We start from the raw sequence: 14,792 nt of genomic DNA, 5'->3' as shown, positions 1-14,792 counted from the left end.
GAATTGCAGGCCAGACTTGATTTGGAACATCGCCGAGTCTGGAGTCTGGAATTGGAATCTGGTAACCTGTACTACTAGTACACTGTAGCGGAAAAGGACTTTGTCCAGAACGTGTGAGTAACGTGAGGGGAGTATGGATGACGCGAGATCTCTGCGGCTAGAAAAGCCGTCTTGGTGCGGTCGTTCCTGCCGTGAGCCCACCACTTGATCAGTAGTCGGCCGAGTACGTCGGCAGGAAATCTGGAGTTAATCTGGAGTTGTCTGGTCCGGAAAGGACACACCAGAGGACGCACCAGATGGTCCATTAAGTGCGATGCGCGACCCAAGCATGTGATTAGGCCAATACCATCGTACGTAAGCGGTACTGGACGTCTGCTACAGCTGGCCTCGACATCCCTTGCAACTTTGCAGTTTGCAGTTTGCGCTTCGTCATGGCGCACCGACGTCGCAGCAGCATGGATGGCGGGCCCAAGAACGTGGTCGCCATTGCCTTTGACAAGGCGGCGCTTCTCCGCGCGCGCTTCCTCGAGGCCCCCAAGCGCTACAGCGTCCTGCTTCTGCTTTTGCTGTCGACCGTCGTCTATTACCGCGACGCCCGCACCACCGAGTAGGACCATCCATTGCCATCGGTGGCTCATAGCACGTAGGTTCTTGACGCTGGCGCGGTACCCCAAGCGCACCGAGTCGTGCACGTATCTCTCGTCCGCATTTCAAGCTGCACTCGATGCGCGCGCGGTGCATCCGCCGCCACTCGTCTTGTCCAAGGAGCACGTGAGCGTCCTCCGGTACTCTCTCCGGTACTCTCTCTGCGCTGGCTCATTCCGGTGTGGTAGCGGTGCGGCCGATGCAAGCCTCCCGACGCGGCAACTCTCGTGGAAGGACTGCCTGCCCATGCACTCACTCGAGTGCGGGCTCATGGCCGGCTCGATGGACGCGCTTCTATCGACGAGCGAGCGCAAGTGCCGGTCGTCCATTTTGCACCACCTTCTGTCGGCTGCGACGACGGTAGCCGCGTTATCGAGCTCCTCTCTTGACTGTCGCCGACTGGTTAGGTGCTGGAGCGCCACGGGTCCTTTGCCACGCCGATTGGCGCTGCGCTGCATCACATTTATGAGTACGGTGCGCTTCCACCCAACGCTTATGCGCTCAACGTGCGTCATCGCTCGCCTTTGCCAGTGCTCATGGATGGTGTAGGTGGCCACGGACGCGACGGAGGATCTCACGTCGTCGTTCTGGGCGGCTGGTTTTGCCCACTTCAACGACCCGCAGCTCCGCACCCGAATCACGTGCATCGCTCCGCACCACGCGCTGGCGAGTGCCTTGTATGCGCCCGAGCTGCCGCTGGTCATGGGCCCGGACAACGGTGTACCGTACCTCCGCTTTGCACCGCTGACGACGGCGCCACGCATGCTCGGTGGCGTCGACGAGACAGCGTACGTTCTCGAGGGCGCGACGCCAGTTGCGCGGCATGAGCTCTTCCCGTTGCGCTGCCTCGGCCTCTACAACGTCTCGGTGCAGACACCGCACTTTTCGCCAGCCTTTTTCAACGTCTCGATCGACATGAACATACCGTACGCCTTTGCCTACCCGAGCGAGTCGTGCCAAGCCCACTGTGACAGCGCCGGTATCACCAAGCGCATGCAATCGCGGCCGAATCTGCCGCGCTGTCCGCTGCAAGACGATAGCGATTTTCGCGCCAAGACGGCGGTGTATGCAGCAAAGAAGGTGCCGCTCTCCCTGGCGCCAGCCCACGCCGACATTCTGGTGCCGTTCCACAACAACGTGACGCGCCTGCGTGCGGGCAAGGACTGGACCTACTGCCTTCCGATTCGCCCGCAGCAGTGCGGCGTCGGCCATGGCGACAAGTCGTCTCTTTTCGAGACCTCGCCCGGACGGCCGTGCCGCTCGGCCGTGCTGCATCTGCTCATGGAAGACATGCTGAATGCGCTCAATGCTGAAGACCAAGTCGCATTTGTCTACTTTGGTACGCTCCTTGGCGCGTGGCGGGACAAGGCCATGATCCCGCACACGCCCGACACGGACATCATCGTGCCGTGGGAGACGGACTGGGACCACCTCCAGGACGTCATGTGGGAGAAGGGGTACTATGTGTTTGAGCGCGCGATTCACGCGGCGTGCGTCGCGCCACACCACCCGTTGGCGCCACTTTTGTATGCCCCCTCGGTATAGTCTGACATTTGCAATGGCATGATCTCACATTTCGTATCTAGTCGTCGCTCACCGACTCGTCCGACCACGGCACACCGTATCTCGATCTGTACATGTGGCGCGACGACGGCGACCAAATCTACGTGCAAACCGCCGAGAAGCACTTGCCGCGGGAAATGATGTTTCCGCTGACGTGCGACGCACAGATTTTTGCGAGCCGCGTGCCCAGCATCCAGTTCCCCGAAGGCATGTTCATGGCCGAGTACGGCGCGTCGTTCGTCAAGGACACCAAGCTCCTCTTCAACAAGTGCGAATCGTACTGCGACGACGAGATGTAGGTGGTTATTCTTATATATAATTTTGACGCTGGACACGGTGTACATGTTGAAACTGGTACACATCGACGGGATCATTGCCGAGCACCTCGACAATGATGTCCCTAAACTTGCGCGCCGTCGCTCGTCGCGTGGCCGCACCATGACACTGATGCGGCTTTGGTTGAGCCAACCCTAACCCTACCCTAAACCTGGTTGGCTACCCATAGACGAAGAACGCATAGGTGAGTCCTGTATGGAAGCTGCATCTTATTGGTAGTACGTCAGCCTGTCCCTGGACACTGTTGCAACGAGGCGGACTGCCGCCGCCCTGATGCTCAATGACCCGGTGCCCGTCGTCTCGAGGTCGCCCACAACGTCGAGCGTATCGCCTAATCATCATTCGTTCTTGGTCGGACTTGAAATCTCATAAGACAATACCGAGCTGGAGGTGCTGAAGCAGTGTCTGCGGCATGCGCAGCGCGTCACCAGGTGCCATGAGCGAGTCCTGACGCAGCAGCACCAGAAGAAGCTTGCCGTTGACTTCATCACAAATGTCGACGAGCACGAGCTTTGCGTGCATTGCGTGGATCCGTGTGACGACCCCCGACGTGCGCACCACGACGTTCGGAGAGTCCGCAAGAATGTCAGCGATGCGCGTCACCGACACTGCCGCCGGACAGCGCGCAGAAAATGTCGCCTCGAGGCGAAGACGGAGCCCTTCGAGAGGGACCAGCGAATCATCGACCGTCGCGACAGGCGGCGCATCGTGCACCGTCGCATGGTGCAGAAACGTCGTAAACTCCGAGCTGGCGGCGGCTAGCGGCGTCACGGCGAGCGACCACCCGAGCGACGGCCTAACAACACCCATTTCGAATGAGAATGCGAATCGACAGGGCAATGACGCACCGCGCAAAGTACTTGGTACTCCGCAACATGCGGCGGCCCGAGAGACAGAGCACGGCGCCGGCGTTCTTTGGTAGCCACGACTTGTACAAGCGGAGGAGCTCGGTCACGAGCCCACAGGCTTTGGTTTTCTCGACGCGGCTGAGGACGGCGTGGAGGTAGCCGACATCAACGATCGCGTCGACCATGATCGACGACGACGCAGCGAGCTCGGTGCGACAACGAACATTGGTGAACCCACTCGCTTGGAGGGCAGCGCGGACCGTGGATTGGTCTCCGATCAAGAGCAGCGCCGCCGTCGGTGCCAGTGACCTATGCCGAGGGGTTGAGACTTGACCTGTCGCGCGAGATGTACCGGCGGCAGGTGTCAATGACAGCTGTCAAAACGTCCGTAGGCAAGTCGTTCGTTGGCGTCGCGAGCATTTGGTGCAGGAACGCATCCAGCGGCGGCGGCACGCGTCGAGGCGGCACATACGTCTTCCGGATGCAGCTGCCCCCCACGACGGGTACGATGGCGTCGGGGTTGGCATGGTCTGGCAACCAGAGGCGAATCTGGGCAAGGGACTTGGACTCGAGATTGGGATGGCATCACCGTACCTCGCGGTGTTGCGAGAGGATGCTCATGTCATCGTACACCACAGTGGGCGGTCTACTCCATGTGGCTGAGTGCAGAGGCGAACAAGATTTGGCGCACCGCTGATCGAGTTCTTCTTGGTGGCCATACCAGTTGCAGCTAGTACCGCCCGTGATTGTGCGAGGATACCGATGAAGGCAGCGTACCACGGCAGCGTGAGCACGGCAACGACAGTGTTGGCTTGAATGGACGTCATCGCTTGCGGCATGGTCACGTGCGCGTGCACCAAGATCACGATCGCCTTGTGGAGGCGAATGCGGATCTAGCCAACGGTGTGACGCGACTGCGTGTGAGAAGTCAGACTGACATCTTCAATCTTGGCACAGATCGGTACGACCTTGTCCACGTCGGCCCACGGCACGGGCGCCTCCTACCGCGATGATTGGCATGAATTTGGCGACCGGTCGTGACGCACCGGTGTCGACATGCGCATGATCGGGTCGACGCTAAAGCACGTCCAGCCTTTCGTGCGACTCGCAAACATGGTTGCGGTCCGCGCTACACGACACGATATGAGGTGGTCGCACTCGCCGAGACAGGCGGCGTACGCGTCATGCCATCGCCGACGACGACGATGCCGTTGCGAAGGCCCGTCGCGTCGTCGTCATCCGCATCAAGCACGTGGAGATTGAGCTTTCGGATGGCATTGAAGACACCCATGGTCTATGGCACCATGAGCCAAGGCTGACGAGCGGATTGCGCACCTCGGTCACTTCCTTGGCGTCGGGGAAGAGGCCACGCTCCAGGAGCGCGGACGCGCACTTGAGGTCGCCGACAAACTCGTTGAGGTAGCGCAGCGAGAGGTTGCCATCGTGGGCCTTGGCGTCGGTTGCGATCCAGTTGGACTTGGAGAAGCTGGCGTCGTCACCGAGCTCGTCGATGGTGGCCATGTCACGCCAATTGACCGTTGACGCTGATTGGCGCTTGGCTCAAGATACGTGCATTTGATTGGCCACGGTTCCAATGCTAGTGACTGATTGCACGCAACTTGTAGGGCTCTAGCTCGAGTCCACTGGGAGGTGTTTCTCGACCAGCTTTATCTGATCGTCGGCAAAGATGAAGCTATGCTTCTTGCGGCGTCATGCATTATCCAAGCTTATGGTATTGATGCCACACCATGATCCACACCCGCTGCATACACATAGAGTTGGGTGTGAATAGACGTAGTTCGTGCATGGGTTCAAGGCACCTTTGTAGCTTTGTAGAAAGGGCATTGCGAAGGACAGCATATGACTAACAAGCGTTCGCTTCTGCTTGACAGCGCAATTAATGCAGGAGCGATCGCGACCTTGATATGCTCCTTGGTACGTCCTGAAATGCAGATACACACCACACCTCCGTGGCGCACATTATTTGTGCGATATATTCCTTGAATAGTGTCATTCTTACTTGGATATGCCGACGAGTATTTCTCGAATATGAATATTTTACAGGCAATTACGTGATTGGATTGGCTGGAACCGAATTCGGCGCGCATGATTGGTGGATAATAATATTGACGGCCGATATTCGTCGAAGATGGACGGGCTTGGGACTAGCAGCAGTGGTATGCTTCCGCCGGCCGCGCTCGATGCGGTCGACTCGGTGCTGTCTGCGCCGCCCGACGCCGTGCGCCGCGTGAAGCGCATCAAGTACTCGTGGTCTGATGACGTCACGCAGGACGACGAGGTCGGCTTTACCTGCGCCGACGGCGGCTACATCGAGTGCAAGTACTGCGTCGGCAAGTCGGGTGCGCCGCAGCGCATCATGTGCCAAGGACCGTTCAACGCCACGACGTGGAAGACGCACAAGAAGTCCAAGAACCACCTGCGCAGCGCCAGCTTGGGCGATTCCGTGCTCATGGTGGCCACGCCCCGTCAGACGCCCGTCCTGTCGATGGCACCATCGACGCCAAGCAACATGGCATCGCTCGCACCCGCACCGCCAATGGCCACTATGACGCCACTGCCACCTTCGTCCAAGCCCATTGCGTCGATCGAGGACTGCCCAGGCATCTACTACGGCCCCGCCACATACCTACGCCTCATGGCCGTCTACGGCGAGTTCGAGGACCTTGGTGTCCAGATCGCGATCCATGGCCACGAAAAAGCGACTGCGCACGTCGTTGGCTGCCTCCACCGTTTGACGCGGCGCGACGCGGTGACGCAGACCAAGCGCTACAAGAATGCGTGCGATGTGTGCTACAGTGCGACACAGGACAAAATTGCACCGTACAACACGGTGCAAAAGTTTGCCTACCGAACGCAGCGCATGGCCAAGGTGGTCGAGATCCGCGAGGCGCTGCAGAGCAGCCTCACAAGTGTCTTGGCGCGCAAGACGCTCACGAACGCGCTCTGCCTCAACAAGTCGGTCACGCCAGCGTACAAGGAGCTCATCCAGAAATGCAAGCTGCGCTTGGACCTGATGAACTGGGTCGCCAAGCACGGCGACGCACTCCTGGCGCAGGGCATTGGCTTGCCGCCTGCCTTTCTCTCGACCAGCGCGTCGCTCTAAGAGCTTAGTTTTGCAATTCTATCTAACGTTACATCAACTTCAAGTTGCCCTTTTCGCTCGCATCCACTGCAGCTAAAAACACACCATTTGACGCTCGACGGCAGGTACACAACCGAAAATAGAGGTGCAAAATGGGGTGCCATCAGATGTCCCGATTAAGTGCGCCCAAAGGGCAAGCTGGGGCTGGGTCTGATGAGTTTATCTTGAGCGATTTCACGACCGAGCCGAGGTGTACCTTGCGTTGGCTCACTTAACGATCCGATCGAACGACGAGAATGACTGCGCCCGACGTCGAGCCTGTGCGCCAGCCGCTGGACGAAGCCCGGCTTGGCGCATTCCTGGATGCCCACTTTAGCTCGCCATCGCAGCCGCTGACAGTACAGCAATTCAAGCACGGGCAGAGCAACCCGACGTACCTCGTGACCTACGGCGGCCAGCAGCTCGTGCTGCGCAAGAAGCCATCTGGCAAGATCTTGCCGTCGGCGCATGCGATCGACCGCGAGTTTCGCATCATGCAGGTACGCCATCGCCCCAATCACGTCTCTGGAGTTTGCCCACAGGCGCTGCAAACGACGCCGGTGCCCGTGCCACGTATGGTCACGTACTGCGCCGACGCCTCCGTGCTCGGCACGGAGTTTTACCTGATGGAGTACATCCACGGCCGCGTCTTCAAGGACCCGTCGCTCCCGGGCGTCTCGGCCATGGAGCGCTACGCCATCTACAGCGCCGTCAACGACGCCCTCGCGACGCTGCATGGGCTCGACCCGAATGCGCTAGGGTACGTCCTCGTCTCGAACGCAGCTTATGCACTGTGTGTAGCCTCGAGACGTTTGGCAAGCCGACCAAGTACGCGAACCGCGTGCTCGCCACGTGGACACGGCAGTTTGTCGCGCAACAAAAGATCCTCGCAGGCTTCAACACGACGCTGCATGAAGACGCCGGCTTGGCGACGCTTGGCAACTGGCTCGAGGCGCACGTCGACGCCATCCCCGAGCGTGCGGGGATCGTGCACGGCGACTTTCGCCTTGACAACTGCATCCTCCACCCGACCGAGCCGCGCATCCTCGCGATCCTCGACTGGGAGCTCAGTACGATTGGCCATCCGCTAGCAGACGTGGCCACCTTCTGCACCATGTACCGCATCCCGTCGACCTTTCCGGTGTGTTGGCTTGTAGTCTTGCGTTTCACATGTCGTATCGTGTGTAGCTGCTGCCGGGCCTCGCCGACAAGCGCCTGGACCGCCTCGGCATCCCGAGCGAAGCGACGTTCTTATCGGGCTACGTCGAACGGGCAACCGTGTACCCGCCGACAGCGACAACGTGGACCTTCTTCAGCGCGCTCGTGGTCTTTCGCATGGCTGTGATCGTGCAAGGGGTCTACGCGCGTAGCCACCAGGTACACTACACGATCGACAAGTTGTCCAAACTCGTACCAATATTGTCTTGTGTAGGGCAACGCGTCGTCAGGGCATGCTAGCAAGACGCGGAATGTGTACGGAATGCTGGTGCAGCTCGCCACGGCGCTCGTGCAGTCGCCGTCGGTCGTCACGCGTGACGAGGTCGCGGCGCCCGTCCTCGGGCTGCCCATGAGCGCGGACGCCAAGGCCACGTACAACAAGCTCCTCGCGTTTTGCAAGACCCGCGTGTTTCCGTCCGAGTCGGTCTTTATGGCCGAGCAAGCTGCCAACCGCGCGGCCGGCAAGACATGGACGGCCGTGGCGCCCATCATCGAGACGCTCAAGGCCGAAGCCAAGGCGCTCGGGCTTTGGAATCTCTTTATGCAGCCGCTCACGATCGACGGCGTCTCGTACGGTGCGCCGCTGACCAACGTCGAGTATGGCATGATGTGCGAAATCATGGGCCGGTATTGTCCTTGTCGCCTCCGACATTTTGTTGATGAGAGGTGCTAGCTGCGTCGTGCTGGCGCCCGAAGTCTTCAACTGCAGCGCACCGGACACGGGCAACATGGAGATCCTCGCTCGCTTTGGCACCCCGGCGCAAAAGACGCGCTGGCTCGCGCCATTGCTGAACGGCGACATTCGGTCGTGCTTTGCCATGACCGAGCGCTACGTGGCGTCGTCAGACGCGACCAACGTCTGCACCCAGGTCTGGCACGAGTCGTACAGGGTTCGATCCCGTGAAATGACGATTGTTAGATTGAACGCGTCGGCGATGAGTATGTGATCAACGGCGCCAAGTGGTACATCTCGGGGGCCGGCGACCCGCGCTGCAAGCTCATCATCGTCATGGGCAAGATGAAGGACGCATTCGGCGCCAAAGCGCGGTTGCCGTTCCGCCAACAGTCGATGGTGCTTGTGCCAATCGACACGCCGGGCGTCGAGCTCGGCCGCCCCATGCATGTCTTTGGCTACGACGATGCACCCCACGGCCACCTCGAAATCTTCTTCCACAATGTCCGCGTGCCGGTCGCCAACGTCCTCCTCGGTAATCTTTATTTTATATTTTTGAAAAAGAGTCCAACTGACAATATGCGTAGGAGATGGGCGGGGCTTTGAGATCGCGCAAGCTCGCTTGGGCCCGGGGCGCATCCATCACTGCATGCGCACGATTGGCATGGCCGAGCGCTGCCTCGAACTCATGGTACCCTACCCCTTTTGATCTACCCTACCCCCTTTCGATCTACCCTACCCCTACTGAATCGCTCATTTGTGGCGCTAGGTGCACCGCGCCAAGACGCGCTATGCGTTCAAGCAGCTGCTCGGGGAGAACGCTCTTGTTGCGTCGTCGATCGCGACATCGCGCTGGTACGAGGACGCCGTTGGAAATGCTTTTTATTTTATTTTTTATGCTTCATTCGTAGCGAGCTCGACAGCGCCCGCCTCCTCACGCTCCACGCGGCCCACGAGATGGACGAGAAGGGCAACAAGGCGGCGCAGCAAGCGATCGCCATGATCAAGATCGTCGCGCCGCAGATGGCGATCGCAGTCTGTGACCGGGCCATCCAAATCCACGGCGCGGCGGGCGTGAGCCAGGACTTTGTGCTGGCGTACTACGCATCCGCGCTGCGCACCTTGCGTCTCGCGGACGGACCGGACGAGGTGCACATGCGCACGGTCGCCAAGACGGAGTTTCTCAAGGCGACGAGCCGCTTGTAAGCGTGCACTGTACGACTGTAATGCATGTTGTTTGCACTCTATGCTGCGTCGGTCTTTGCGTCGGTCTCTTGCGTCGCCCGCGTAGCTTGTGGTTTCGACGACTCAAGGGACTAGAACGCACTCGAGACGACCAGAGCACTGTTCCAGAACGTACCAGAATGCTACATCGCACATCGTGGAAGGTGTTGGTAAAGGAAAAATTGGATCGAACGTTGGGGTGTGGCGGTCGATTCTAGAGAGGCGTGGGGCGTCGCATCAAGCTTGTTTGAGGTGCTACGACATGCCCGGCGTCGATCTGGAGCTCTCCCAGCGAGCTAGCAGACATGGCAGGGGACCGGAGTGCTGGTCTGTCCAACGGTAGCAGATCCATCAACCATCACTCCGCTCTACTTCGAACTTCGAATGACCTGTGTGAAATTTTGCAGCAATCCTGTGCAAGAGGGAGCAAGAGGGTGTGTGGGGACTGACGGTGCCTTGATAACGGAGCCAGGCGCGCGACACGCAGCGTCAGCTGCTGTGTGTACGTCAATGTGCCACGAAGGCTGGCGCCAACGTTGTGCAGCCAAGGTGTCGTCCTGTAGTAACGCCATCGGGACGACGCGAGAAGTGCAATGTCGAACGCGAAGGGCGGTGGCAAGGAAGGAGTAGCCTCAAGCTACTACTGGCTGCACACAATACCTTGCTACACTATTGTACGAGCAGGATGTGTATTCGCCAGCTCAAGTTTTCAACTTCTGCCTCTTCTGGACGTTGTGGTTCCATCCGCCGTAACCTTCGACATTCGGATATGCGTCAAGGCCATTGGTTACTTTCCACCAATGGCCTCGGCGCATTGCAAAACACTTGATAAATGTATGTAGGTAGCGAAGTTCGAAGCAATGGACACGCCCGAAACTTCGGATGGCCCATTTTGGAATTTGGCAGCAACATGTACCAGAAGAATACCTCGGCGATGGACCCGTACGGGATCCCTGTGGGCGTCCCGGCGCCGCAGGGTGGCACCGCGCACCTCGGACCTGTGCAGTCGATGAAGCCGCAGGCGCCGGCGTCGACGGGCTACCGCGACTGGCCCTTTGCGATCCTCTTCATCGGCAACGTCGCCGCCATGATTGTGCTCCTCGTCACGTGGGGCATCCCCGTGCTTCAAAACTCTTCATCGACGACGACCTCGACCAAGTCGACGTCGTCCAACAACCTTCTCTCGGACAAGGAGATGCGCACCGTGCTCATAATCTCAAGTGTCATGGTTGTCCTCTCGGGCGTGCTCTCGCTCCTTATGCTCTCGTTCATGGTCCGCTTTGCCAGTGGCATGATCACGTTCTCGCTCTGGTACGCGCGACATGCATGCTCGCATCTAACGCACGACGCGCGCTAGGTTTGGTGTCGGCCTCAACGTGCTCTTCACCATCTACGCCGCGATCAAGCAGCAGTATGGCCTCGCGATCCTCGGTGCTATCTTTGTCCTCTTCTCTCTTTGGTACGCGCGCCGTATCCTTGATGGCCGCAATGTCTTATGGAGCCAATAGCTACGCCTTTGCGGTGCGCGATCGCATTCCGTTCGCAGCCGCCAACTTGCGCTGCGCGGCCGCGGCGATCAAGAAGCACGCGAGCACGTACTGCGTCGCATTCTCGATGCTCTTCTTGCAGATCGTGTGGGTGGCCGTCTGGGCGATCGCTGCGCTCGGGCTCGCCAACCATCTGAACGAAAAGGACTCGTCGACGTCGACGCGTGGCAAGCCGAACGGGTCGAGCTGCAACGTGAACAGCGACTGCATGTCCAACAAGTGCTCGGCCACGTACCAGTGCGAGGCGGCTAGCCTCAAGTCGGCGTCGTACGTGGCGTACTTCTTCATGCTCATTTCGTTTTTTTGGGGCATGCAGGTAGCTCCGTCTTTTGGTCCTGACTTCGATCCTGACTTTGCACTAGACGATCAAGAATGTGACGCATGCGACCGTGGCAGGCACGGTGGCGACGTGGTGGTACTCGACCAACTCGGCGGGTGCGACCGGCGCGTCGCTCAAGCGCACGCTCACGACCTCGTTTGGCTCGATCTGCCTCGGCTCGCTCATCGTCGCCATCCTCCAGGCGCTGCGCCAACTGGCCGAGGAGGCGCGTCGGTCGGGTGACGCGGCTGCGTGCATTGCTGAGTGCATTCTCGGCTGCCTCCAGAGCCTCATGGAGTACTTCAACCGCTGGGCGTTCGTGTACGTCGGTATCTATGGATACAAGTTTACGGACGCGGGCAAGGCTGTCATTGGTCTCTTCCGCGACCGCGGCTTCGACACGATCATCAACGACGACCTCATCGGCAACGTGCTGCTCTTTGCTTCGCTCGGCGTCGGCTTTCTCTGCGCCGGCCTCGGGCTTGTGTACACGTACATTGACCCGGCCAACACGACGTTCACCAACTCGCAAGTCATCATCCCGATCATGGGGCTTATCTTTGGCATCGGCATCTCGATCATCCCGTTCAGCGTCATTGACAGCGCGGTCGCGACCATCTTTGTGTGCTTTGCCGAGGTACGACTAGTGTGTTGATGCGACTAGGCGACGATCGATGCTCTTAGGACCCGGCGGCGCTCCAGACGTCGCACCCCGAGCACTTCAACGAGCTCATGACCGAGTGGCACCGCATGTACCCGGATATCATGGTCGCGTCGGGCTACTACGTCGTGTACTAAACCGACAGACGTAGTAAAAGGCAAACTGCATGGGCATTCACTAACAGTACATGTATTCCTGTGTGAAGTAGCGGAGACCGACGTGGGTACCAGCAGTAGTCAGAGCCGACTCTATGGAACACGACCGCCAAAGAGAACCGAGTGCTCTGAACAAAACCCCAGATACAAAATAGTATCATAGGGCTACCCCGCGGGAATGTCATGAGCTGCCTTCGTGGCAGCTAGGCGAAGGTTTCGCAAGAAGCCGATGGCAACACCTTGTCCCGTGGATCGCGCTCCTGCCTCCGCCGATCAACTCCTTCAACCGAGTGTAGAAAGTCCGACAATAGTTGATCTAGCGTCATTGTATCAATTTTACGAGAGGACCCACTTCAACAACACGACCAACTGTAGGGCTAGGTCAAACCGTAGGGCTAGGGCTACGACGGCCGTCCAGGTTATTCTTGGCATTTCGAGCTACGATGCACGCCACGGTCGTGCCCGCGCCGGACGTCGATGCGGCCAAGCCATTGTCCACCGGCTCTGTCCCGTCGCTGCGACCCACAGCGCCACCGTCTGGTCTCGCGCAGTATCGCGACTGGCCGTTTGCAGTTCTCTTTGCTATCAACGTGCTCGGTATCTTCGTTGTGGCGTTGCTCTGGGGTGTTCCCAGCTTGAAGGACAACGAAGACGCTTCCAACGCCCTCTCGATCGACGTGACGTTCGTGGGCAAAGGCATCGGGATCATGGCGGCCATGTTCGTCGCGAGTCTCGGCGTTTCGGCGCTGATGGTGGTTGCAATTCTCAAGTTTCCCGCCAACATCATTGTCTTTGGACTATGGTCTCACACTCTTGCGTCTTTGGTGGTCGTGAAATTGTCGTGTGTAGGGCCAACTTGACACTCTGCGTCAGTGTCGCGGTGCTTGGCCTTCTCACTAACGCTATTGTGCTCGTCATCTTTGGCATCGTTCTGACGGCGCTCTTTGCTTGGTACGAACGGTGCCGCCTTGAGCGACGCATCACCGTGGGTAGCTACATGTATGGCGTGCGCCACCGGCTTCCGTTCGCGGCGGCCAACCTCCGTGTGGCGGCGGCCGCGCTCTCGGACGTCAAGGCGCTCGTGCCAGTAAGCTTTGTTTTGGTGTTTGTTCAGCTGCTCTGGACGCTTCTGTGGTACGTTGCAAGCACACAGCGGTGTCTCTTTCATCGCCTTAGGTTCATCGCGCTCTACGGGATCTTTGTGCAGGCCCCGCCCGCGTCGACGCCGGCGGTGCCCGCGGTATTACTCTCGCTCTCACTGCTCTGGGGCGTCTCGGTACATTGTCTTGTGATACGTTTAATTGTACAAGTTGTCATGGCGCGTGGACTAGGTCCTCAAAAATATCAACGCCGTCACGATCGCCGGCGGTGTCGCGAGCTGGTGGTACGGCGAGGGTGCCGCACCGACAGCTCGCGCTCTGCGGCGCGCGACGACCACGTCGCTGGGCTCCATTTGCCTCGGATCGCTTCTTGTCGCGATTCTTCAAGTACTGAAGCAGGTGCGTCACCTCCTTGGAAATCGCCCTGACGTGGCAGCGTAGCTTCTCGATATGGCGAGCCGCAATGGAGGCGTCGGCGCACTCGTCGCGAGCTGTCTCATGAGCTGCCTCGTCTCCCTCTTCGAGCTCTTCAGCCACTGGGCATTTGTCTACGTCGGCGTTTACGGCAACACGTTCGTCCAAGCCGGCAAGGCCACCATGCAGCTCTTCAAAGCCCGTGGCTTCACGACGCTTCTCAATGACGAGCTCATCTCGAGTGCGCTCGCCTTCTCGGCATTCGTCGTCGGTAGCGTGGACATCAGTTGGCATATGACGTGATTGCGTCCTTGGTAGCTCTCATTTGCAGCGGCGTCGGCGTTGCCTTGTGCGCGATAGATACATCGGCAACCGCCACGCTAGGTAGCTCCACCCGTCGTCGCAAGTACGCGTATAAAGGCGCTGTCTAGTGCTCGTGGGGCTCGGCTCCTTCTTTATGGCGCTAGCCGTCGCGCTGGTTGTCCTCAGCACCATCGATGGCGCGGTCGCGACCGTGTATGTGTGCTTTGCCGAGGTACGCAGCGTTGTAGTTTGTTGAAATGCCATGAAATTGATGTAGCATCCCGAAGCGCTGGGGCAGAGCCACCCCGAGCACTTGCAGCTGCTCATGCGCGGCTGGCACACCATGTACCCTGACATCATGGCCTCGGCCGGCTACCCACTGCCAACACCAACCTAACACTCTGCATTTGACTTGTGAATGACTTGATAAAAGAAGAAAACATGAATCAAGCACACTCGGACATCGTCACGATATCTTGGCGAACGGCGTTTGTGATATGGGTGCCAACGGCTGTGGATCAGGATCATGCCTACACCTCCCCTCGCGGCTACTGAACCAGCGTTCTCGCCCGCCTGGTCGGTGGTTGAACCTCTCAAACCTGTGACTGCATAAGTTGGTGTCAGTTGGCTCTGACCACTTGCTC

At 59.1% G+C, this 14,792-nt stretch overlaps 6 protein-coding genes across 6 annotated transcripts; 5 read left to right on the top strand and 1 right to left on the bottom strand.

The window, feature by feature from the left end:
• Positions 1–284: 284 nt before the first annotated feature.
• SDRG_02444 (hypothetical protein) lies at positions 285–2,542 on the top strand. Its single transcript, XM_008608031.1, has 6 exons — positions 285–607; positions 648–785; positions 834–1,005; positions 1,053–1,151; positions 1,195–2,184; positions 2,232–2,542. Exons 1-6 carry the CDS (start codon positions 432–434, stop codon positions 2,505–2,507), a joined length of 1,851 nt encoding a protein of 616 aa, XP_008606253.1. The 5' UTR covers positions 285–431; the 3' UTR covers positions 2,508–2,542.
• Positions 2,543–2,719: 177 nt separating this feature from the next.
• SDRG_02443 (hypothetical protein) lies at positions 2,720–4,929 on the bottom strand. Its single transcript, XM_008608030.1, has 11 exons — positions 4,728–4,929; positions 4,572–4,686; positions 4,439–4,521; positions 4,331–4,393; positions 4,170–4,285; positions 4,084–4,122; positions 3,987–4,038; positions 3,745–3,941; positions 3,393–3,701; positions 2,925–3,340; positions 2,720–2,875 (listed from the first exon to the last, which is right to left on the bottom strand). Exons 1-11 carry the CDS (start codon positions 4,911–4,913, stop codon positions 2,754–2,756), a joined length of 1,698 nt encoding a protein of 565 aa, XP_008606252.1. The 5' UTR covers positions 4,914–4,929; the 3' UTR covers positions 2,720–2,753.
• Positions 4,930–5,525: 596 nt separating this feature from the next.
• SDRG_02442 (hypothetical protein) lies at positions 5,526–6,582 on the top strand. The gene has a single exon (XM_008608029.1). It carries the CDS (start codon positions 5,542–5,544, stop codon positions 6,514–6,516), a length of 975 nt encoding a protein of 324 aa, XP_008606251.1. The 5' UTR covers positions 5,526–5,541; the 3' UTR covers positions 6,517–6,582.
• Positions 6,583–6,722: 140 nt separating this feature from the next.
• Positions 6,723–9,672, top strand: SDRG_02441 (hypothetical protein). Its single transcript, XM_008608028.1, has 10 exons — positions 6,723–7,034; positions 7,077–7,294; positions 7,336–7,675; positions 7,723–7,911; positions 7,967–8,379; positions 8,426–8,621; positions 8,672–8,960; positions 9,013–9,116; positions 9,195–9,280; positions 9,337–9,672. Exons 1-10 carry the CDS (start codon positions 6,792–6,794, stop codon positions 9,629–9,631), a joined length of 2,373 nt encoding a protein of 790 aa, XP_008606250.1. The 5' UTR covers positions 6,723–6,791; the 3' UTR covers positions 9,632–9,672.
• An 878-nt stretch (positions 9,673–10,550) lies between these two features.
• On the top strand, positions 10,551–12,390 carry SDRG_02440 (hypothetical protein). Its single transcript, XM_008608027.1, has 5 exons — positions 10,551–10,960; positions 11,007–11,108; positions 11,158–11,512; positions 11,559–12,152; positions 12,200–12,390. Exons 1-5 carry the CDS (start codon positions 10,560–10,562, stop codon positions 12,311–12,313), a joined length of 1,566 nt encoding a protein of 521 aa, XP_008606249.1. The 5' UTR covers positions 10,551–10,559; the 3' UTR covers positions 12,314–12,390.
• Positions 12,391–12,482: 92 nt separating this feature from the next.
• On the top strand, positions 12,483–14,611 carry SDRG_02439 (hypothetical protein). Its single transcript, XM_008608026.1, has 9 exons — positions 12,483–13,133; positions 13,181–13,282; positions 13,325–13,465; positions 13,508–13,607; positions 13,663–13,830; positions 13,873–14,116; positions 14,164–14,229; positions 14,277–14,380; positions 14,426–14,611. Exons 1-9 carry the CDS (start codon positions 12,775–12,777, stop codon positions 14,543–14,545), a joined length of 1,404 nt encoding a protein of 467 aa, XP_008606248.1. The 5' UTR covers positions 12,483–12,774; the 3' UTR covers positions 14,546–14,611.
• Positions 14,612–14,792: the final 181 nt, after the last annotated feature.

This window comes from Saprolegnia diclina (assembly GCF_000281045.1).
Source record: "Saprolegnia diclina VS20 unplaced genomic scaffold supercont1.5, whole genome shotgun sequence".
Lineage (NCBI taxonomy): Eukaryota > Oomycota > Saprolegniomycetes > Saprolegniales > Saprolegniaceae > Saprolegnia > Saprolegnia diclina.
This window is presented reverse-complemented; position numbering and strand designations above follow the sequence as displayed.

Bases quoted from the DNA above. Each gene is read 5' to 3' on its own strand.
- SDRG_02444 (XM_008608031.1), top strand. From the start codon at position 432: ATGGCGCACCGACGTCGCAGCAGCATGGATGGCGGGCCCAAGAACGTG. The intron at 786-833 runs GTACTCTCTCCG...CCGGTGTGGTAG, and splicing joins GAGCACGTGAGCGTCCTCCG to CGGTGCGGCCGATGCAAGCC. The intron at 2,185-2,231 runs GTATAGTCTGAC...TTTCGTATCTAG, and splicing joins CACTTTTGTATGCCCCCTCG to TCGTCGCTCACCGACTCGTC.
- SDRG_02443 (XM_008608030.1), bottom strand. From the start codon at position 4,913: ATGGCCACCATCGACGAGCTCGGTGACGACGCCAGCTTCTCCAAGTCC. The intron at 4,286-4,330 runs GTCAGTCTGACT...ACCGTTGGCTAG, and splicing joins TCTGTGCCAAGATTGAAGAT to ATCCGCATTCGCCTCCACAA. The intron at 4,123-4,169 runs GTACGCTGCCTT...GGGCGGTACTAG, and splicing joins GCCGTGCTCACGCTGCCGTG to CTGCAACTGGTATGGCCACC.
- SDRG_02442 (XM_008608029.1), top strand. From the start codon at position 5,542: ATGGACGGGCTTGGGACTAGCAGCAGTGGTATGCTTCCGCCGGCCGCG.
- SDRG_02441 (XM_008608028.1), top strand. From the start codon at position 6,792: ATGACTGCGCCCGACGTCGAGCCTGTGCGCCAGCCGCTGGACGAAGCC. The intron at 7,295-7,335 runs GTACGTCCTCGT...CACTGTGTGTAG, and splicing joins CTCGACCCGAATGCGCTAGG to CCTCGAGACGTTTGGCAAGC. The intron at 8,961-9,012 runs GTAATCTTTATT...CAATATGCGTAG, and splicing joins GGTCGCCAACGTCCTCCTCG to GAGATGGGCGGGGCTTTGAG.
- SDRG_02440 (XM_008608027.1), top strand. From the start codon at position 10,560: ATGTACCAGAAGAATACCTCGGCGATGGACCCGTACGGGATCCCTGTG. The intron at 11,513-11,558 runs GTAGCTCCGTCT...ACTTTGCACTAG, and splicing joins CGTTTTTTTGGGGCATGCAG to ACGATCAAGAATGTGACGCA. The intron at 12,153-12,199 runs GTACGACTAGTG...CGATGCTCTTAG, and splicing joins TCTTTGTGTGCTTTGCCGAG to GACCCGGCGGCGCTCCAGAC.
- SDRG_02439 (XM_008608026.1), top strand. From the start codon at position 12,775: ATGCACGCCACGGTCGTGCCCGCGCCGGACGTCGATGCGGCCAAGCCA. The intron at 13,283-13,324 runs GTACGAACGGTG...CACCGTGGGTAG, and splicing joins CTGACGGCGCTCTTTGCTTG to CTACATGTATGGCGTGCGCC. The intron at 14,230-14,276 runs GTAGCTCCACCC...GGCGCTGTCTAG, and splicing joins ATCGGCAACCGCCACGCTAG to TGCTCGTGGGGCTCGGCTCC.